Source organism: Centruroides sculpturatus, unplaced genomic scaffold (genome assembly GCF_000671375.1).
Source record: "Centruroides sculpturatus isolate CEXI.00-Female unplaced genomic scaffold, Cexi_2.0 scaffold140, whole genome shotgun sequence".
Taxonomy (NCBI): domain Eukaryota; kingdom Metazoa; phylum Arthropoda; class Arachnida; order Scorpiones; family Buthidae; genus Centruroides; species Centruroides sculpturatus.
Genome location: NW_019384503.1, coordinates 104,552 through 128,243, shown reverse-complemented (window position 1 = coordinate 128,243; position 23,692 = coordinate 104,552). Strand labels below are relative to the sequence as shown.

Genomic DNA, 23,692 nt, shown 5'->3' with positions numbered 1-23,692 from the left:
AGAGATATTGAGGTAATTTTTGTTATGCCGAGTTTCACCACCAGGGTGCGTTATGTAGTTTACATACAGGCAACATGCCATGTGTTTCTCATTCTTGTTCCGGCTGCCACAAGTTGAGGTTAGAGAACAAAGAGGTCCGAAAGTTGAATATTTTTATTCAATTTTAAATACTGTACATTTTTTAAAATCAATATTTTATCAAAATGGCGGACATAAATGGCGAAGGCGATCCTTTAGACGAAGAAATTGAAACAAGAGAGAATGGTGAACATAACGAGGAATTACCAGAAGGTGCCGTTGACGATACGGGCGAAGAACAGAATATCAAAGATTACGAATTCGAAGCTATAAAAGCCAGAATAAGGGAAACGGAAGAAGAAGCTAAAAAGTTAAAACAAATGCAGAGTGAGACTGAAAAACAAAGGAGTACGAGTCCTCCAGGTGCGTTACTTGGTTTATCACTTGAAGAAAAAATGGAAGTTGATGGAAGATCGGTTTATGTGGGCAATGTTCATTATGGAGCAACAGCTGAAGAATTAGAACAACATTTTTATGGCTGTGGTTCTATAAATCGTGTGAAAATTTTATGTGACAAGTACTCAGGTCATCCTAAAGGGTTTGCATATGTTGAATTTGAGGACAAAGATTCTATTCAGACTGCTATGGCGTTAGATGAATCACTTTTTAGAGGAAGACAAATTAAAATAATGCCAAAAAGAACGAATCGACCGGGAATTAGTACCACAGACAGACCACCAAGAGGACGTTATCGAGGACGTGGGAGACCATATACTCGAGGGGTTTATTTTGGATATCGTCCAACCAGAAGGTCATACAGGCCTCCACGCTGCAGAACTTAACTCTCCAGCAGCTTTTCCATCTTCCTTACTTTTTCATAAATGTAAAAAATAAAAAAAGATGTAAAAAAATTGTTGAATAAAAATATATGTGTAAATAAATAAATAAAATATCTCTTTGTCTTTCAGTTTGAAGTGTCTTTTATCAGGTTACGTCAGGACAAGTCAATTTTAATTGAAGAATTAAGTACAGTAGAGCATCGATTATCCGACTCAATTGGGGACTGGGGTTGGTGGATAATTGAAAAGACGGATAACCGAGAAATATGAAAAAATACATTATTAATATAGTATATCCCATGTAATTAGTATATTAGTAAATCGCTATTAACCCACTTCGCGTTGAATTTTCATCGATGTTAAGCGTAACAATTTTTTTAACTAGAGAAACCTCACAAGCATGTCGAATCTGGCGTTTAAAGGATATAATACATTAATATTATGACTCCCAAAGAGAAGTTCAATTTTATTACTATTTATGATTTTACAGTTTATTTAGCTATTTATATATTTTGAATCATTAGTATGATGTAATTTTATATAAACAATCATTGTAAAATCATATCTAACATTTTTAAAGCTGTTAAGCCAGCATCTTTAGGAACCTGAAACAAAATGTAAATCTTATAAGTATTTACATAAATTAAAGATAAAACAAAATAATTAAAAGCTTGGCTTACCATATGTCCAGATTTCATTATCCAAAACAAATGAAAATTTTTGAAAGACTTGACAAAAAAAGCTGTCCGATTGGGTGAAAATACAAAAGCTTTTCGAGCTGCCTGCTTAAAGCTTGAAATTCCTGGCCATTTCAGCTTATGGATCCACTGAAGTGTTCCTAGCAAAAGAAATACATACATATATATTTACAAATTTTAAAATTTAAATATACATATGTATTTAAGTTTATCATTAATTTAATCAATATTTCAGGATTTATCTTTAAAGACTTACTTTTCATTAAAAAAGCATTTAAAAATACAAAATAACAATAATAATATGCAAATTGACTATTAGAAAATATTCATAAATGACGCAATTGTATTATTGATAATTCATTTAAAAAAACAAAATAATTAAAAGAATTATATAATAATATATTCCCATATAAATTATAATATGGGAATATATATTGATAGTTGAGCTGTATAAAAATTCCTTTGAATATCTGGATAATAAGTCTGTAGTGATAATTTATGTAAAATATATATAAATAATATTTAAATCACTTCTGATTTTTTTCTGTATACACAAATCAGTTATTATAAACAATGTCTTCCATTAATGTTCATAAAAACATATTTAGGTTCATTCTGGACAACATGGGCCAATAACTTCTGAACAAATAGAGTCACATATGAAAACTTCATTGCAGTGAACAATGCTAAGGTAGTTTTCTTCATTATATATAAATACCATTAACTCCAAAAACAATGTCTGGGGTAAAAGAAATAGAAAGTTTAAGGCATTTTCACTCATCTTATCCAACTAAATCAGATTGCCCATATTATTCACAGAATGAACAGGATGATATACGAAAAAAATATGAGTATGGTTTGTCTTTAACTATTCCAACAAATTGTTTCTTTAGTTGTAATTTGTGTCTTCCCTTCATTTCATGACTTTTCCTGGTTATTCCAAGCTGAATAGAGTGAAATGCTCTATACATGCAAAAGAACTTAAATTTGCTAATATAGAGAACCTTAAAATTAGTCCATCTACTTCCATCAGGAATACTGTTTTCCAGATATATTAATATTAGATTATCCATATGCTCAAAGGTTTTGTACAAAATGATTATTATTAAAATTCAGATAACATTTTACAAATAAACATTAAAAAGTAATACTTACCAAGAGTGTCAACAATTAAATCTAATTGTGCATTATAAACATTCACTGAGAGATCAGTTCTATTCAGAAGATAATCCACTTAAAAAAAAATGATGAATGATTACTTTATTGTATGCATAACTCATATATATATATATATATAATGATATAGTATAATTATTTTTATAATATAATTTATTTAATTACTATCATTCTAAAATCACTCTTTACAATAAAAAGTTTCAAGTTTTAACTTTAAGTTTATAATTAGCTAAAACTTAATTGTAAAGAGCGATTTTAGAATGATGATAATAAATTATAATAAAATATTATAAAAGGTAACAAATTATACAAAACATGAAACATTAAGTAATGTAAACTCAAATAGATTTTGAAAAAATTATAAATTAAGTGATAACTAGATCATAGGATTAATCAGTACAGCCATATTCCATTAATTTGAATATAGTTAACAAATACTTAATGTAGTCATTAAAGAATATGTTTTTATGCATTAATGCAATGAATAAGTTAAAAAACAAACACATTCATTCTACCCCATCAGAAAATATACATGGACTGCTTTTTTTTGTAATATATTGTAGACAACAATGAAAATGTTGTAATGATACAGTACTGTATGAAAGCAAAATAATGATATTATTTATTTATCATAAATTTACTGTCAGGACTAAGCTCAGACTGCACTAAAATTTTGTGATAAAAATAATTAAACTGTACAATTGTTATACAGTAAGACCCCACTTAACGCTGATTTGATATAATGCGGTCTGCTCGAAGCCTAAAAAAAAGCTAAAAATTTATGCCGACTCAAATTATTGCAGCATTTCATTGATTCATATATAATATGATTATTCCCAAACACAAACCAATCAGCATAAATGGCAATTCATTGTAGTGCTGTACTTTCCTTAAATCTATGTTTGTTTGGTGCAATTTTGAAAAAATATAACTTCACAGATGCCTTGGGCAATATTGACTTTGCTTGGCAAGAATTAACTGATAAATGCATGAATGGAGTGTGAAAGAAGGTATGGCTGGAGGTATCCAAGAATTCTCAACGAGAAGAGCCTATCATTGACCAAATTGTCAACCTAATTGATACAGAAGGACTAGGAGATGTAGATGAGCAGGATATTGAGGAGTTACTGCAGGTTTCTGGTGAGACCCTTATCAACAATGACCTTCAAGAACTGGCAGAACAAAAAATTCATGTAGAACTGGAAAATAGTGATTCTGAAAATGAAGCATTACAGTAGAGCATCATTTATCTGAATCAATTGGGAACTGGGGTTCTTCAGATAACTTATTTTTCAGATAACCGATTATGTATGAAAAATATATTAATCTATCCCGTGTTGAAATTTTTCTCCGTTGCGTGTCGCTTTGCGTTGAATTTTCGTCGATATTAAGCCAAACGAAAACTTTTTAAAATAATAATCATGGCTATTGTATCATTAAAAATTATTTTTTTATTTTGTACAAACAAAATAAATATATTGAAAAATATAAAAACCAAAAAAAATATACTTTAGAAGTTGATCTAGTATCAAAAACATTCGATTCAGCACAACAGTCCTCAGAAAAACATCACACAAAAGTGCCAGTGCTGCCAGCTAAAACACACACCAACAAAAAAAAAAAAATATTGGAGTAGTCCAAGATATAGCCAAAGATTGCAGCGCCACAGTACTAGCGAAAATTTAAATTTGCCGACTGGAATGCTTTCGGTTAAACAACGGTCTACTGTATTTATTGATTTGTTGACATTATTATTTATTGATAACTTTCATTTCATGTTTGGTTTTAGATTCAAGTAAGAAAACCCTCAATGAGTAAGAAAAAGAAACCAAGCATTTTTGCATTTCTTTTGTAATACTTTGTGTAACCTTAAGTTGATCAGTGTCCAAATTTCTCCACAGACCACCGGTTGGCAACTGCTGATATATAGTACAAAAATTGTCCATAATTAATAAACCATATAAAAACAAAAATGCATTAACTAAGAATTCCCTGTATAATATTTTGATTTAAATTAGTAAATAATTCCTTACCATCTTCTGTGACTGATCTCATAAAGTCCCCTGTTAAAGCAGTGAATACATCCGCTGCCTGCCCTTTNTATTGAGGAGTTACTGCAGGTTTCTGGTGAGACCCTTATCAACAATGACCTTCAAGAACTGGCAGAACAAAAAATTCATGTAGAACTGGAAAATAGTGATTCTGAAAATGAAGCATTACAGTAGAGCATCATTTATCTGAATCAATTGGGAACTGGGGTTCTTCAGATAACTTATTTTTCAGATAACCGATTATGTATGAAAAATATATTAATCTATCCCGTGTTGAAATTTTTCTCCGTTGCGTGTCGCTTTGCGTTGAATTTTCGTCGATATTAAGCCAAACGAAAACTTTTTAAAATAATAATCATGGCTATTGTATCATTAAAAATTATTTTTTTATTTTGAACAAACAAAATAAATATATTGAAAAATATAAAAACCAAAAAAAATATACTTTAGAAGTTGATCTAGTATCAAAAACGTTTGATTCAGCATGACACAGTCTTCAGAAAAACACCACACAAAAATGCCAGTGCTGCCAGCTAAAACACACACACCAACAAAAAAAATATTGGAGTAGCCCAAGATATAGCCAAAGACTGCAGCGCCACACCACTAGGAAATTAAATTTGCCGACTGGAATTTTTTCGGATAACCGACTTTCGGATAAACAACACTCTACTGTCTTACTTTTGATAGAAATAAGGCCTATTATGATAAGAATAAAACACCCAGAGAATTCCAAGAGAATAATTTGGTTTTGTATAAAGTATTTGTACATCATAAATTCCAAAATCATTGCAAGGGTCCTTATTACATGTCTAAAATGATCAATTTGGTAACTATCCACATAAGTAATGCAAAATGAATGTATAATGCATGCTTCCTGAGTGAAATCATATTATTCAAGAGATGAAGAACCAGGTGAGAGAGACGAAAATGGAACTCATGAAGGGGATAATGCTTACAGCCTGACCAAAGACAACTAGGATTAGGACTATATCGTTTGAACTATGTTGTGTTGATGAAGCTTTGACATTTCACTTTTGTTGTGTTTATGATTAATAGTGAACTGATGTTTTATATATCAGAATATTTTTGTTAGAAACTATTTGCCTGCAGTATGGTTGAGTTGTAGCAAGATTTTTCTGGGAGTTTTAGATGAGAGGACAACGAGAAAATGTGAGAAGAAAAGGGAAAAAAGTAATAGAGAAGGAAGAACCACCACTACACCTATAATGTCTTTTTATTAGTTTATAACTTCTTTATAAACTAATTAAAAAGACTATTTATGTTATATATAATTTCAAACATTTATTGTTTATACTTATAAAAACAATCAAACAACTGATCAAATTAGAAAAAGTTAATTCAGTGGTTATTATAAAATTAATTAAATTAATATTTAATTATTTAAAGCTATATAAATGTCTGTTAATTTATATAATTTTTTTTTATAATATAGAATAGATATATGGATAGAATTTATGGTTTCATAAAATATCCACATGATATTAATCTCAAACAAGAAAGGAAAATTCTTGCTGTTTGTGAGGTATGTTAAATAATATATTCTTAACATAAAATATTTTATTATGTTGTATTATAATGTAAAAATGTCTAAAAATCCTGATCAGTGAAAAAAACAATCAAAATAATAAAAATATTTTTTTCTGATTGTTCCTGATCTTTTTTTGAAGGAATATTTACAATTAATACATCAGATTATCTTAAATCATTTATAGCATATTTNACGTCCGTAGCGTGGCGCTACGGACGGCGGGAAAGTAGTTCGGCTGCCTGATGACGTTTTACGTATTATAGGAGTTATTTTTACCGTTGTTTACGGATACTGCCACAATTTTTATAGGAATCATAACTATAGGAAACGGTTTTATAGGGGGATCTACTGTATATACACAGTCTTGCATAAGTATGATATCTTAAATTTCTGTTAATTTGTTATAAACATTGTGACCATACAAATGTCAAATGATATTAAAATATCTTCTGATATTTTATTTTTAAGCTGAAATTTTTATCTAATGATAATCTGCTTATTACAAATTTTCAAATAAATTTGAGTTACTTCATATTTAACAAACACATCACAAGAAAAAAAATTAAGTTTAAAACATGAATTTAAATTATTTAATGTGAATTTAATTTAAATATTTGTAAACGTTCTTCATTCAAATGATTTATTCTAATTTGTTCTATTTAATTTGGATCTGAAAATAAAACACTGAAGTTCAGAAAAGGATTTATTCTCAACAAAATATAAAAATAAAAAAACTAAATGATTTTTCTTTTTCTTTGTTCATCTGGAAATCCACAAAAATACATCATTAATATCATCATTGTTATAAGTGGAAATGTAGCATTGGATTCAGAGTTGGTAAAAATCTACAACTCAGACTCCATCCAAAATTGTATCTGACCTCAATATAAAATCTTGTTGTTTTAATATTTTTGCATTATAGCACATGCTCTTAGTCTTATGTATGAAATTTCTATTCTTAATATTACTATAATAACCAATATTGGACTTTCATTGTTGTAACATTGTTAAATATGGGAAATAAAAAAGTCATAAAAAGTGTAGTTACAATAAAACCATTATAATTTTTATTTAAATATTACAAATATAAAAAGTAGTCTAATGATTCACACATTAGTGTGAATCATTATGATACTATTAACCTTATGATACTATTTACCATTATTAATACATATTGTGCTTCCATGAAAAAGTCAAAATTTGAGATTTCAAAATTGAGTAGTTGAAATTAGAAAGTTTTGTCCACTAACTCCATAACTTTAATAATCGTTAATAATATTTATGTCTTCGAAAAATATTAAAATTGCTTGGCAATGTTTGAACTTAATTGCAACATTAAATACAATTATTATAAATATTGCTTTATTAAAGTTCACAAATTGCTTTGATTACTTACAAATATTATATTAGATAAATTATTTTTCTGGCTGTCATATATAACAGAGAAAAGTAAGGTGACCAGTCAAAAAATGACCTTCACAATTTTGACTTAATATAAATTTTATAATACATTTTTTTAAATATATAAAAATATAAACTACCTCCCCAGGTTACATTCTTGGGAATAATATGCAATGACTTCTTTATTACATCATTCATTAGTTTATATAGTTCATCGTCTGATAAATAACCAACATGGCGCTGAAACATTGAATCTAAAGAGCAAAAACAAAACTGCGTTAAAAATATTAATTTAAAAATATCTATCTACGAATAACTTAACACATCACTTACAAAGAGAATGATTTTTAGGTAGACTAACAGCAGAGGAAGTATTAGGTCCTTCATTGGCCAAAATATTATACCAATTTACAGAATTAGTAAGCTGAAAAGTTCAAATTACTCAGTATTTAGTATTTATGTAATTTAAACATTAAAATTTTATAAGTACAATGCTTACTTGTTATGCTGTATATACATCAAGTTATATAAATATACACTACTAACTCAATACAATATGCTTTGATAGAAGATGGACAGCCTGCATACCCCAATTTATTTATTCTTATCAAAGCAGAAACATGTAGCTGTTAAAGAGTGTTTGAATGATAGGATGAGTGGTAAGTTAGTAAACAGTGTCTACCATATAGCATGGATTGTTGGTACACATGACAAAAAAACTTTCTTCTTATCCTATAGTCTCATGTATAATGCAGTCAAAATTTTTAGATTCAAAGGACCATATTATATTGAGTCACTAGTGTATGTTCAACTGAAATTACATTTCTATAATTCTTAATTTTTCAGAATATAAACTTCTAAATGTTTATAATATAATAAAATTTTCATAATCAAACGTTTTATAACTGATTTTTTTTTTAAAAACTCAGTTTAAAAGTTGGAACATTTCAATTTTGGCCACTTGTTAATTTTCAATATTTATTATTTTAAAAAAATTAGATAATTCTGAAACAATTATTAAATGATCAAATTTGAGAATTTACTTTAATATTCATAATACAAAATAAATTTTTCATTAATATAACTATGTAATACTAAAAATATAACTGAAAAATGCTTTCTTTGCAGTTAGGTTTAAAGGAATACAAGGATTGTACTGAAAATTTTTGACACATTAATTTTACTTCTAAATAATGGCACTGAAAAATAATAAATGGTTGATAAGATAAAGTGAAACAACACATACTTTTTCCTATAGGAAATTTGGTTGATGTTAATTTACAAACAATGAGGCCTGAATTGATGAATAAATAACATTCCATATTGTAATACCAAACAATCTGTCAATTTTTTTATTGGACTATATTAAGGATAATAAATAATCCAAAACAAAGCAATTTGGCTAGACATAAGTGATTAAGCTGCCATCTCATGATAAATTTAATGACTAGTATGATTATATCTAAACTGATAAATTAATAGTTCTGGAAATCCTTCCCACAATTATGCAGATACTTTAGGATAAGGAAGTCTTAAGGGAAGATGTTTATGTTATTAGCCTATTCAAACAAAGCAACGAATTTTATTATGTGGGATCTACTTATTACAAAATATATGAAAGAGCTTATTGATTACATTAGTAGGAATTCCCAAATAAGTAGTATGTTAACTCAATGGGTGCTTTTCACAAAGTACAAGTTTATTAAATAAATCCATTTATTAAGCAATGGTTGAATAATACCTCCATGCAAAATTAAAAATAGAAGAAGAAAAAATACAATGTGTTTGAGACATCTTCTGAACTGGCTATTATTAAGCATCATGTTTTCAAGGGAAATGTTAGAGATGTAAATATATGGTGATGTGATGTATATACTAATGCTGATTATATACTGCCACAACTTAAAATGTACAATAATAATATAAGACTTTATAATTGAAATTAAATGCTTGAAAATTTTTCATTGCTTGTGATTGATATGTTTAATAAAATTTTTAATTATTTATTAAAGACTGTTGAATTTAACATTAATGAAAAAGTTATTGTTTAGGCATTTGTAATAATGCTCTTAAAAATACTTCAAGAATAATAACAGTAATCAACCAAGTGATGAATCTATGAAGATTCTACACAAGATTTTCAAATTTAGTTCAATTTAATGTAATTAAAACTGAATAAAACTTACTGAGTTTATTAGATCCTGTGCTTCAGCCCATAGATTTGTTGCATCACTGAAAGACTGGTTATCAATTGCTGCTTTAACATTTTTTGCTGCCTCACTGATTGATTTTAAACCATTTTCATCAACAAGAGACTAAAAATTAAATAAAGTTAAAATTTATTTTTTAATGATTAAAAAAATTTATAAATTTTCTTACAGTTGCATAAAGATATTGACCCCAAGTAGCTACTGTGTCCAATGGAGAAATAAAACTGTCTCCCAAAGCAACTCCTTTAAATTTGCATTTCATTTTTCCAGATTGTATACTCTACAAAAAATTTATAAACTTTAATTTTTAAATTAAAATACTAAAAGTTAGTATTTACTTAAAAACTTTGTTATTAAGACTATATCATTTATTAACAATAGTTTTTTGAAAAAAAGTCAGAAAAATTTATATAATTTTAAGAGACTATAACTAATACCAGAAATCATTACAAATTACTCAAATAAAATTTTATTGTATTAATTAAATAAATTATATTAATTCTTCAAAATACTGTGTAAATATATTTAAAACTTGTTAACATTAAAAAAATATTCCATTAAATGCTCATTTTGAAATTCTTCATATTTTGCTACAATGCAATGCATCAAATGTTACATTGCATTTAAATATATAAAATTAAGCTTGGCATTTGTCAAATTTTGTTATAATTAAACTTTCTAAAGTTAGCAAAATTTACAAATTTGTTCACATTTAATGGAAGGTAAGACTAAAATTACAAGCTTTAAAAATATTTCCTAGTATACATCAATGAAATATTACAGTATAAGATCCTAATATTGTAATTTATTAAAATATCTATATCATTATAATGAAATGAATAGAAAGATTGATGAAGAGGTTCATACAGATATAAACAACAATTTGTTTTAACAGTTTCTATATCTATACATCCACCAAAGCCGAGTCCTGCTTCGGGCCAATTCTTTTCTTCCAGTAATTCTAAAATTATTATTTAAATTTAATTAAATTATAATTATTAAATTTATCAAGAGATGGCGCCTAACGCCTAACTCTAATGCCAAATTGTCTATAAAATTATTAGTATTATAGCCGTTTCTAGCCCGATAATATTCAGCTTTGGCGGATGTATAGCTTTAAAACTTATTGGGTGTACTAAAGATGTTTGATTATAGCTTCTATATCATTGAAATGCCTAATGAAGAATGAAGCATTTACATAAAACACAATGATTATAAAAAGAGTATTCTTCAATATACTATATGCACATGACTTATCCATATTTTACAATTCAAAGCATATCCATCACTAATAACAGTCTTGCAACATATATCTATATGGAGATAAATTTCTAAAATTAATATACAATTTTATGATTAATCTATAGTCAATTTGTAATGATACAGAAATATAAATATAATAGAAGTATTTTGCAAAAAAAAAAATTTAGTAATGGTTTTACATAAATTCATAAATTAATAATATTTACACTAATCCAATTTGAATGACGTGTAGTAATAAAATAATTTCTCACCTTGTACAATGCTTTACCAAATGAAACAGCCATTTTTCCTCCATAAGATTCTGCAAATATATATAATGGTACATTCTGCAAAAAGAAGTAAATAAAAATCATTAAATAATAATTTTTAAAAATACAAATTTGATAGAAATAAAAATTTACAATGCTTTATTCATAATATTTTTCACACATTAATAAAGATAATTGATTATGTAGTGTTCTCCTAAGAAATTTTTAATAACTGGACAAAATGAGAGAGTAGCCAGACAGACTAAAAAAAAGTAAAATTTTTGTTACTTGTACATAAAACACCCTCTTTCTTCCTTCAAACAGACACACATTATATAGGATATCCAGAATTTCCAAATTTAGCCATTTGTTTAGTATTTACCATCCAACCATGGTCATTTAAATTTCATTGTTTCAATGACAAGTCATTGCTATGTCAAGAATAAAATTAGCCTGAAATTATTGTTCCTTAAAAGATAAAAATTTTATCTTGGAAAAATGCCTAATTAATAACCAATGGTGACAATGGGAAAGGTGTTGTGGAGATGAAATAAACCCAAGGCAGCAAAAATTTTGACTTAAATTGTGGATAATAAGACCAGTTTTTGACCATAGTAGTCACTTAGTTAACTGGCCAGCATATCCAGTCTACAGTACAGGAATGCAAGTGAGCGGAAACATCTTTACACACAGGATTTGTTACAAAGGCTACTTAATGAGACAACTCCTTTACGGGCCAAAAACTGGCATTATTATTTACATTTTTAGTCAAAATTTTTGGTACATGCTCTGATAAGATACAGAGATGTCAAAGAAAAAAACACCTGAAATAGTTACAATAAACTCTGAATGGAATGTTTTATTATATATGATGCAAATAAACAATATGTATGTATATATATGCTAGTTTATATATAGATAAAAGTGATTGGATTTGTCTGTGTCACAGTCATGTTGAATCTTATTCCTCTAGTTTTTAAGTCTTTATAATATTCGGTCCCAGAATTTAATTGATTAATTTGTGAGGTCCCGGAACTAGCCCCCACCAAAAAGAAAGAAATGTAAAAATTTGTTAAGTTAAACTGTTTATATAAGTGTCGAATTGGTGACACTGGACTTTGACATCAGCGCTCATAAAGAGTAGAAGGAAAAACAAAATTTTAGATATAGAAAAAGAAAATTTAAAATATTAAAGTTAAGACGCAGTTTAGAAAGCAAAACGAAACAAGAAAAAAATATCAAAATGAGCGTAGGTGTCATAGTCAACTATTAAATGCGATCAGAATCTAAAAGATGGTGTCGGATAAACCATCTCCAGCCGACCTTTCCTGTGAACTTTACAAAGCTCCATTTACACCTGGAGACGGATGGAAGACCAATTAGAAAGCGATAATGTAAAGTCTGTCCAACTAGCAAAAAGCCGATCTCGGAAAACTTATAAAAACACCAATTCCAAGGACAACAAGGCTTCTACTAAGACTTTCGCCAGACACCTGTTGTGTTCATCGTCTTCCCTTGGTGCTTCCGATCACTAGTATCTTGTGACTGTTCGCCTCCGAACTTTAACTCATCATTGCCCCAGGGCTCCTCTTCAGCTTTACCAAAGAAAAACATCAGTTATCCAATCGATAGGACCAAAGACATCTTCAAGTTTTAGATCGAAGGACCTCTTTCTAAAAATATGTAAGAAATTTCGATCAAGAATAAACGGTTTACCTCTGTAAAACACTTGTCTTTTGCTGCCTCTTAAAACCGCCACCCACATACACTAAGACAGACCATCCTGACCGTAGGGAATAAAATCTCCCCCCCAATCGGCATTCTTACAAATCATATAAGATTTGGCATATTAATTGATCATATCTCAATATTTTTAATGATTATTAATTTAAGAATTCTTAAAAATAAATATTCAAGAATTATCCATTCTTAATAAATATAAGTACATTATATTTATTTTAAAAAATGATATAAAAAATTAAAATTAAATTAATTTCCATATAATTACTAATAATAATACAATTTTATCAGTTTATTTGTCATTCTTTTAATTCTAAATTTGAAAACATCTTGAAAATCAAATCAAATCTTTATGTATCATATTATATAGCTTAGAACTAACTAATATTCTTACTCAATGATAAAGAAAAATTAAGTTGAAATCATCACTTTTTATATAAATCAAAATTTCTTTAATTTGGAAATCAAACTACAAATTAGTAATTTAAATTAAAAGGGTCATATTATTATTCTATGATCAAAGTTAACATACCTGAAATTCTGGTACTTTTCGAAAGAATGCAGCCATTAAAGTTAACAAATCCTGGGCAATCTGAGTGTTATTTGTACACAGTGCGCTCTTATTTGTAACATAGCTGAATCCTGTTCCAACAGGATTGTCTATGAAGAGCAAATTGGCTTTTTTTGTCTGCAATAAAAAATTTATTCCAATTAAAAAACCAATAAATAAATATTAAATAATTAAATTTGTGACTGAAAAGTATTTCATTTTCTTAACTATAGCTTATTATACCTATATGCTAAATTTTCTTCTGTAATCAATAGTGTAAAATTTATTATAGAGAGAGGGCTGTTGTTCAGAGATTTTTGTACATTAGAGTGTAAATGGTTATTCAAATAAAGTTCAAATTTGGTAACTTTAGTGACCTTGGATTTGCTGTTAGGTCACTTTTCGTGCTGCTGATGTGTTTTTGTTAGTTTAATTTTTTTGACCTTGCAAGATAAATCTGACAGTGAAGCAGAGCATTATAAGTTGCTACCTGCTAAGAATTGAGGACAAGCTGCCTTAAAAGTAAGTCTAAATAAATAAATTTCTAATTTTCATTTCAAAAATCAAAAGAAAAATGTCAAAGCCAGATAGCATGGAGTAATAGATATGCTTATACTTCAATTGCAGTGTTGTTCAATAAACACAATAAAAATCAGTAGGCTTCCATTAAAGAATACATCAATTTATTCATTTAAGTATTACTCCAGAAATGAAACTATCTCCCAAAAACATTTAAGGAAATACTTAAAAAACTTCTTGTAATTCAAAGTAAATAAACTGATATATTCCTAACTGAAAACATGCTGACTTTTGTTGTCTTTACATTAGAGGTGATTGGGTAACTGTACATATTAGAAAAAGCATTGTTAGTTTTTTTCTTTTTTAATATAATGGCATGAATAGAAATAACATTTATAAAAATTTACAGACCTATAGCTTGCATTTAAGCTAAAGTTCTTTCAATTTTTGTTTCTATGAACAGTTTTGGAGCACCTACATTCTAATCTTGTTTAACCTGAGGATGGCCTGTTGAATGGGCCGCTACTGTGGGTATCACTGGCCCTGCACTTTGGATACCTTCACCAGCAACAGCAAAGTGTTTTTTGCGCTAAAAGAACTTTGCCAAGGAAATCAGAATTCTGGACTAATTTTCCCTCGGCCCATTGGCTGGCACTTTTGACTGTTTTTTTTGTGTGTGTGTGTTGTGTGACCGGACTTCCATCACTGCACTGTTTGTCGCCCTCTTTGACTGTCCTCGACCATTCGTGTGGTCTCCTCGCCCACCTGGAGGGCTACTGTGCGGTTTTGTTTTTGTATATATTTTATTATTGCATTACCACCTAGATTGTTACTGTAACACCTATGTTATCCTTTATTGTCACTTATTTTACTCTACCATTTTGTGTGTTTTGTCTCCTGTGTATTACCATGTAATATTATTTATCTGTTTTCATTTGTACCCCTGCTATGTTTAACCATCCATGTATTTTATTATATTCTTGTCATATTAGCATCATCACAACTGTATTAGACATGTTTAGTACCACAATTTTCTGTAGTTTTAAATTATAGTTAGTACGGTATCAAGTTCCATACTGTTACTATGTTTTCTGCAATTTATATATGTAACCCAACGTCAATGTTTGTAATCTATGTTTTGTATCCTTTTATCCTACTGTTTTGTTTGAATTAAATGCGTTGCAGGATGCCCATGAGATTCATGGGCTTAGGCTGGCTACTTTCCTCTTTCCTATCTTACTATGCTTCACCTTCAGTCTTACCCCCCTCTCAACTAACTTTAATCCTTCTTCCTTTTCTAGTCTACCCAGGGCTATACCTACTGGTCAGGCCCTTTCTCTCTGTCTGTCTGTTGAATGGGCCAGGGATGTTAGTTTTGTTTTAATAAATTATCTCGGCAACTTGGGGTGTACTTTGATGGAAGTCAAAAATATTTATAATTGAAAAATAATAAGACAAACATGCATATCTAGTTATGATGATAGTGATTCAGTCATTCTTGATCTTTTGCGACACTATAGATCCTTCTATCTTGAACTAGCTCCTTAAGCTTTTGAATGGTCATTCATTATCAGGCCATTTTTGATGGTATCTAGCCATCAAGTTCTTTGATGGCCTGCAGGTCTTCTTTTGTCACTCACTCATGGACTTCTTTTTAAGGGAGTTAATGTGCATGACATGACCAAAATATTTGAGCCTGAGTCTGTTAATTTTGCCTTCCAATCATAAACCAGGTCTTACATGGTTCAACACTTCCTTGTTGGCAATCTTTGCTGTCCAGGGTATGCATAACAGCCTGCGCCAACACCACATCTCAAAGATATCTACAGTCATCCTATCTGCCTTCGTCACAATTAGGGAATTCGATCCCGGTCCTTATTTCTAATCCCGGGATTTCGGGATTATACTTAGTCAATGTCGGGATTCCGGGATTATTTCGGTATTGAGGGTTAATAAAAATTAAGAAAATCTTACAGAAATCAACAAATCAAAATTTAGACAAAAATCGACGTATTTTACGGTATACACCTAGCTAATTTAATCACTCTAGTCAGACTTAGACTAATCAGACTTAGAGTCAGACTAACAAGACTTAAAATCAATCAGTCTTCATGTTAAGTTTATTCTTTTTTAAGCATCACTGAGATCTCTTTAAACTCACATAAATTGAAAAAACACCTTTATGTAACAAACTATGCAAATAAACGTTGAAAATTAACAAAAATCTCTCTTAACATCGACTAAATAGACTACTTTCATATAACAACCTAGTAAGTAGGTAGTAAAGTAAGTTTCTTAGCAAAAAGTATTAATCAGTCACATTTTTCTTAAATATAAAAAAACTAATCTAATAGGAACATTCTAATTTGAATTGAGAAAATATGATCTGAGAAATAACAACACATACAGTGTCTTATCACCAAGTCTGCTTCTCAATTTGTTGCACATATATGCAACTGCTGAGGAAACGCGTTTAGGTTTGATGGAAGTTGGAGGAATCGTTAGTAAATACTTATAAGCCCGTTCTAGTTATAGCTTCGAAGACACGGGGAGGTTGGAAGAAAACAGTCCGGTCGACACAGATCGGGATTATAGGAGTAAAGGCTACAATCCCGATTGTTTCGATCATTGTAAGCATGTCTTTCTAAAAATAAACATGTTAATTTTGTAAATTCGGTCTCTGTGTGAGTCTCTCAGCGTCCAGCAAACCACTATTCAAAAATACAAAAATGAAGTATATTACCAAGTAACCCAGTGAGAACTGCTTGCCTATCATTTTATTGATAGTTCAAAATACAAGAAGTTTTATTCCAAGCAAGCATCGCAAGCCCGCTAGCTTAATTTCTGCTGCTTGCTTGGAATAAAATTTCTTGTATTTTATATTAAAATGATAGGCAAGCAATTCTGTTAAAAGCACTGGCACTGAACGTTTCGCTTCATGCAGTCTATTTTGCAACTTTTTTTAAAATGATGTCAATCCCGAAATCTCGAGATTAGGAAAACTTAATCCCGAAAATTTTGGGATTGAAAAGTGGCCGGGATCTCGAAAATCGGGATCCCGAGATCAAATCCTCTAGTCACAATCCAACTCTCATATCCATAAATGCCTATTAGGAAAGAATAGTTTGGACTATTCTGCATTTGGTTTTGATGCTGATGTTCCTGATCTTTCAGTCGCTGAATAATGATGAGTATTGTTCAGTCCTAATACTCATCATTGTTCTTCTCTCTAAAGATATTCTCCTCTTGATTTCTGGACTCATTTCCCTATCACTGTTTATTTTCAAGCCCAGAAAAAAAAAATAACATCCTGAACACATTCTATGGCCTCATTGTTGATTTTTAATTGAACTTGGCTATTACTGGATGTGGTTGTGACTTTGGTGCTTTTCACATTTAAACATAGGCCCAACATAGGCATTCAATTATAAAAATATTTTTCTCAAAAAAAAAAAAAAAATTAATTAATTAATTTAAAATAGACAATAGGAAATTTTACGTTAAAAAAAAAAAACAGAATTTGTTGCACATAGACGAATATTTAAGACAAATAAAACAGTATAGAGACCTGTCAGATGCTTCTTTTATTTATTTAGATGATATGTTGTTAAATGAACACCATGGCAAAAGTGGAGTAATGGTAATTTATTCGTAGCTGCCAAATTCTTAATGGTAAAGATCATTTATTAATTTTCCTTCATGTTGGAAGCATAAGTGGTTTTGTATTAAATGCCAAACTCTAATAATTATCATGATGAAATGCACAATGTTTATTTTTATGTGTTTTGAAGAATGGCTTTTGCCAAATATTCCAGAAAAATGTATGATAATTATGGATAATGCATCTTATTATTAAAAAGAATTAGAAAATGCTTCATCATCATCATCAACACAAAAAAATGAAACCATTATCTGGTTAAAGAAGGACTCACTCTCTTCCAATATGCTCGAGGAAGATTTATATGACAATGAAACTACATAAATCAAAACAAAGTTTATGAATTTAATGAATTAGCAAAGTCTTGAAGAAATGTTTTACATTTATCTCTATCATTGTGATTTAAACTCAAATGAATTAATTTGGGCACAAGTGAGAGAATCAGTTAAAGTAAAATATGCATTGTTTAAACCTACTGATATAGAAGAACTGACATCATCTGCCATTAAAAGCATTACAGCATGCAATTGGAAAAATACAGTTAAGCATATTTTGAATATTGAACAGTTACAATGGGAATTGGCCCACTTAATGTCAAGCCATTTATCATTGTTAGAAAGTTGTGTATCTGACCTTTGTCTTTGTGATCGTCGCGCCCTCCCCTCTGCTATGTGTGGGGTCTGTTATGTTCGTCAAGGGAATTGTACTCTGGCCCAGGTTAGTTTAGTTTGGAATGTGTGCTGTGGTCTAACGGACATCGCTTTCTAGTTCTCTCCACTTTCTTTGTGTTACCTTCGACATTACCCTCCATTATATCCAAACCCTGACAATCATCAATATTTCAGGAGATTCAGACACCAGTAGTAGTGAGAATGATCTGGGAAGAACAAAAATTCCTGGAATGCTCTAACGTATTGTGCATAATTTTAAAAAGTCCTTTTAAGGTCTATTATAACAGTACTTTTCAGAACAAACATTTTGATAAAGGGTAGCCAATTCAATAAAAAAAAAATCAATCATATATTATGAATGAAAATAAAAATATTTTTCTCAAAAAAAAAAAAAAAAATTAATTAATTAATTTAAAATAGACAATAGGAAATTTTACGTTAAAAAAAAAAAACAGAATTTGTTGCACATAGACGAATATTTAAGACAAATAAAACAGTATAGAGACCTGTCAGATGCTTCTTTTATTTATTTAGATGATATGTTGTTAAATGAACACCATGGCAAAAGTGGAGTAATGGTAATTTATTCGTAGCTGCCAAATTCTTAATGGTAAAGATCATTTATTAATTTTCCTTCATGTTGGAAGCATAAGTGGTTTTGTATTAAATGCCAAACTCTAATAATTATCATGATGAAATGCACAATGTTTATTTTTATGTGTTTTGAAGAATGGCTTTTGCCAAATATTCCAGAAAAATGTATGATAATTATGGATAATGCATCTTATTATTAAAAAGAATTAGAAAATGCTTCATCATCATCATCAACACAAAAAAATGAAACCATTATCTGGTTAAAGAAGGACTCACTCTCTTCCAATATGCTCGAGGAAGATTTATATGACAATGAAACTACATAAATCAAAACAAAGTTTATGAATTTAATGAATTAGCAAAGTCTTGAAGAAATGTTTTACATTTATCTCTATCATTGTGATTTAAACTCAAATGAATTAATTTGGGCACAAGTGAGAGAATCAGTTAAAGTAAAATATGCATTGTTTAAACCTACTGATATAGAAGAACTGACATCATCTGCCATTAAAAGCATTACAGCATGCAATTGGAAAAATACAGTTAAGCATATTTTGAATATTGAACAGTTACAATGGGAATTGGCCCACTTAATGTCAAGCCATTTATCATTGTTAGAAAGTTGTGTATCTGACCTTTGTCTTTGTGATCGTCGCGCCCTCCCCTCTGCTATGTGTGGGGTCTGTTATGTTCGTCAAGGGAATTGTACTCTGGCCCAGGTTAGTTTAGTTTGGAATGTGTGCTGTGGTCTAACGGACATCGCTTTCTAGTTCTCTCCACTTTCTTTGTGTTACCTTCGACATTACCCTCCATTATATCCAAACCCTGACAATCATCAATATTTCAGGAGATTCAGACACCAGTAGTAGTGAGAATGATCTGGGAAGAACAAAAATTCCTGGAATGCTCTAACGTATTGTGCATAATTTTAAAAAGTCCTTTTAAGGTCTATTATAACAGTACTTTTCAGAACAAACATTTTGATAAAGGGTAGCCAATTTGATAAAAATAATCATAAATTATGAATGAAAGTAAAAAAAAAATTTTTTTTGCTGACAATTAATTCTCATTTACTATATTTGATAAAATGAACGAAAACATCTGATTGTCAATAAAAATATAATATAATAAAGGCAAAAATATTAAAATATTAGCCACACAACTTTTTGAGGCCTACCATATTTACTCGCTTATAAGATGATCTCGCACATAGGACGAGGTGTGACTTTAAAGATCAAAATAAAGAAAATTAGATTTATTAATACAATTTAATTTTATTTCGTTTAATCACAAATAAAATGTCAAATGCACATAAATGCACACATTGTCCTGCAAAAATTACTGGCATTTTAAACCTTAAGGAAAAATATTGTAAAATCGACAACAATTTGTTTGTGTACAGTTGGACAATTGGGAACCTTTTTTGCCAATTCTTAACAGTCGCATCCACTCTCCTTCAATTACACTTATGAGTTTCTCCAAATTCTAATTTCCGAATAATCATCTGTTTTTCACGTGGGAATGGATTAAAATGTATATTGAGCTCCTGTGTGATTTTGGAATATTTCAAATAGGAATTCAATTCAAAAGCTTTGCTTTTCCTATTGCTATTCATCTTTACTCCTGACAATACACAAGAATGATTGAAATGACCCAGATAAAATACTTTTGTTTTTAAACACAAGAGAGTAAGCATCCGGTAAAAAATGAACACATGGTTCACAAAAATTATTGAAAAAACGCAAAGAATCCTTCGCTCGCGCATACAGGACAACCTAGGTTTTTGACGCAATGAAAAAAAATGAATAAAAACCTTGTCTTATATGCAAGTAAATACAGTAAATAGTGTAAAATTAATGACAAAAATTTTTAAATTGCATTAAAAAATCTTTAGAATTATAAATTTCAGCAAACAAATAAACATACTTTATTATCATTTTTATTTTAAAAAGTACTGAATTTTCAAGCTACTAACAAGACAGAAGCAAAATAATTATCACATCACTTGTTTCCATTCACTAAAGTGATCGACTGATCACACAAAATGACCTTAAATTTTTATTCCCTTATTGAAAGTACTAATATCAATATTAATTTAATTTTTGAATTGAATAATTTAATATGATAAAAATAAAAAAAAATAAGATTAATTATTTGAATTTTATTATTATTTTTAAATTTACTTACCCAAGTTGTATTTCTTGGAGTTAAATCTACTTTAAGTGGACCAATTTCCATAAAATTTCCATATCCAGTTGATGATGCTCCAGGTCCTCCCTTCAAAATATTTCAAACTTTCATTAAATAAACAAAATAGAATCTTATTAAACATTTTCCTGAAGAGAAATGTCAATTAATAAGATAATTATAAAAATATTTATATCATTTTTATTCATCATCAATAAGAAATTTAAATTTAGGATAAACATTAATTAAAATTAAAAATAATAAAGCAAATCACAATTATTTCTCTTTGTATATTTGGAAAATTAATGATTTTTCAAGAATTTGATTATTGTAAGAATTTAATGCTATAGAACTATATCAAGTAACAATTTTCAAATAATTGATTTTCACAAAAAGAAAAAAACAAGCATGAGTTTAACTAATGTTAAAATTCAAAATTTAAAACTTGAATTATAAATGTTAAAAGATTATCTACATTTCTTTTTCTTGATTTTTTTCTATTTATAAACTCATTAAAACCCTTTAAAGATACTCTAAACAGCATTTGGTTTTTAAATAAACAAGCATCATTTTTCAATATTAATTAAAATCTCAATAACAATCATCAATATAGTCAATAAAAAAAAACCCTCACATTTAACGCTTTATCAAATGTTGAGATTATCACAATCTTTAATAAATTTTAAATTTTCTAAATATATCTGTTTTAAACAATGTTAAAAGAGTTATTTTCTGTGATAAATAAAATACATTTGCGTGAGGCCCCTTTATTTATCACAGAAAATAACTATTTTCAATTTAATGGCAAAATATACAAACAAACCCAGGATGCACAATGGACTCCCCCTTGTCACCCATTTTAGCAAAACTCATCATGAGGAATATAGAGTATCGTATTTTCCATGCACCTTTAACAATCCACTATCCTATATGTATCTACATTACGTTGACGATATTTTGCTTGCATGGGACAGCTCTGCAGAGGATTTAGACAAATTTATTCAAATGCTAGCTTCAATATATCCTTCTATCAATTTCACTGTAGAAGAGTAGCAAGATAACAAAATTTCCTTTTTAGATTTATAAGTAAATAGATCTTCAGAGCTAACTTTTGCAGTGCACCACAAAAACAACAAAGGATCAGATATTATCCGTGTAACTGCTTTCCAGCCCTCAAGCTTTGTAAACTCTGCTATTACTTCACTTATTCGGAGAGATCTCCTCATTCCATCCACCCAGGTATTAATTGATAAAGAATTACAAATTATCAACAGAGCAGTGCATAATGCCGGATATTCTAATTCCAAATATCAATATCTCTATAACCGGATCATAAACAAATTGTTTCCAAAATCTTTCCTCTGCAACAAAGAAAGCCTAAAGATAATAAATCCTCTAATACCGTACTTGGGCACCATCTCACTAAAAATAACATGCATATTCAGAAAGCATGGCTTTATATTACCTATAACCCCTCAACCATCACTACAAAGAACATTGTGCAACAATAGAGACACTCTCATGTTGAATGAAAAATCGAGGGTTTATAAAATTCCATTAAAGCATACAATATCAGGGGAGGAAATTATCTATATTGGAGCTACCACCAGAATGATACAGTCCCGCATCTTCGAACATCAAGAGGACATTAGAAATAACAGACCAGCTACAGAATTAATGAAAAAGGTTCTAGACCAAGATTATCTTACACTTTGGAACCACATTAAATTATTTAAGCATTGCAATCATAGGCAAATATTCATATGGGAGAACCTTTACATATCTACTGCTTTACCGTGTAATGCGCCGACATTGGAAATATCACAGCTATGGATAACTTTATTTAAACAATCCAAGTTATAATTTTGTGGTCTGATTTTATTCTACTACCATGGATGGCACCATTATTCATTATTTATATGTTTTGGGGAGTTCAAGTTATTAAAGCACGTTTCTTTAAAAATATTTATTTATTCAATTTTTATTGTTTTGTTCTATATTCCAACCACGTGCATTACGTAATTTGAAAAGTCCTTTAAAAGCTGTCAATTCGAAAACAAAGGTATTTGATTTTGCCTGAAGACAAGGGTTGTAAACTGTTGAAAGTACTAGCGAGTATATCTGAAATTTAACAAATTGTTGTCAATAACACGGCAACATGAAAGTGTCCTATTTTTAATTTCTAAATGCTGGCGTGAAGTGAACTATATTTTCATTAATAAAAATTAATTTTTTTTAATAATTACCTAANAAAAAAAAAAAAGTTAAAAAAGTATAAAAAGAAAGAAAATAATTTGCAGAGAAAAAAACTTTTATT

General features: G+C 29.2%; 1 protein-coding gene and 1 pseudogene across 1 annotated transcript; one reads left to right on the top strand and one right to left on the bottom strand.

Annotated features, from left to right (window-relative positions):
• LOC111622129 lies at nucleotides 1–938 on the top strand (annotated as a pseudogene).
• A 348-nt stretch (nucleotides 939–1,286) lies between these two features.
• Nucleotides 1,287–21,473, bottom strand: LOC111622128 (retinoid-inducible serine carboxypeptidase-like). Its single transcript, XM_023364455.1, has 11 exons — nucleotides 21,376–21,473; nucleotides 13,729–13,884; nucleotides 11,460–11,534; nucleotides 10,115–10,225; nucleotides 9,922–10,050; nucleotides 8,069–8,159; nucleotides 7,876–7,989; nucleotides 4,765–4,827; nucleotides 2,711–2,788; nucleotides 1,538–1,695; nucleotides 1,287–1,462 (listed from the first exon to the last, which is right to left on the bottom strand). The coding sequence occupies exons 1-11, from the start codon at nucleotides 21,424–21,426 to the stop codon at nucleotides 1,406–1,408; spliced, it is 1,083 nt and encodes a 360-aa protein (XP_023220223.1). The 5' UTR covers nucleotides 21,427–21,473; the 3' UTR covers nucleotides 1,287–1,405.
• Between the last annotated feature and the right edge of the window lie 2,219 nt (nucleotides 21,474–23,692).

Excerpts from the sequence above, each read along its gene's own strand:
- LOC111622128 (XM_023364455.1), bottom strand. The coding sequence starts at position 21,426 with ATGGAAATTGGTCCACTTAAAGTAGATTTAACTCCAAGAAATACAACT. Across the intron at positions 11,535-13,728 it reads GAAAAGTACCAGAATTTCAG|AATGTACCATTATATATATT; the intron begins GTATGTTAACTT and ends TTCTTTTTGCAG. Across the intron at positions 7,990-8,068 it reads ACCTAAAAATCATTCTCTTT|ATTCAATGTTTCAGCGCCAT; the intron begins GTAAGTGATGTG and ends TTTGCTCTTTAG.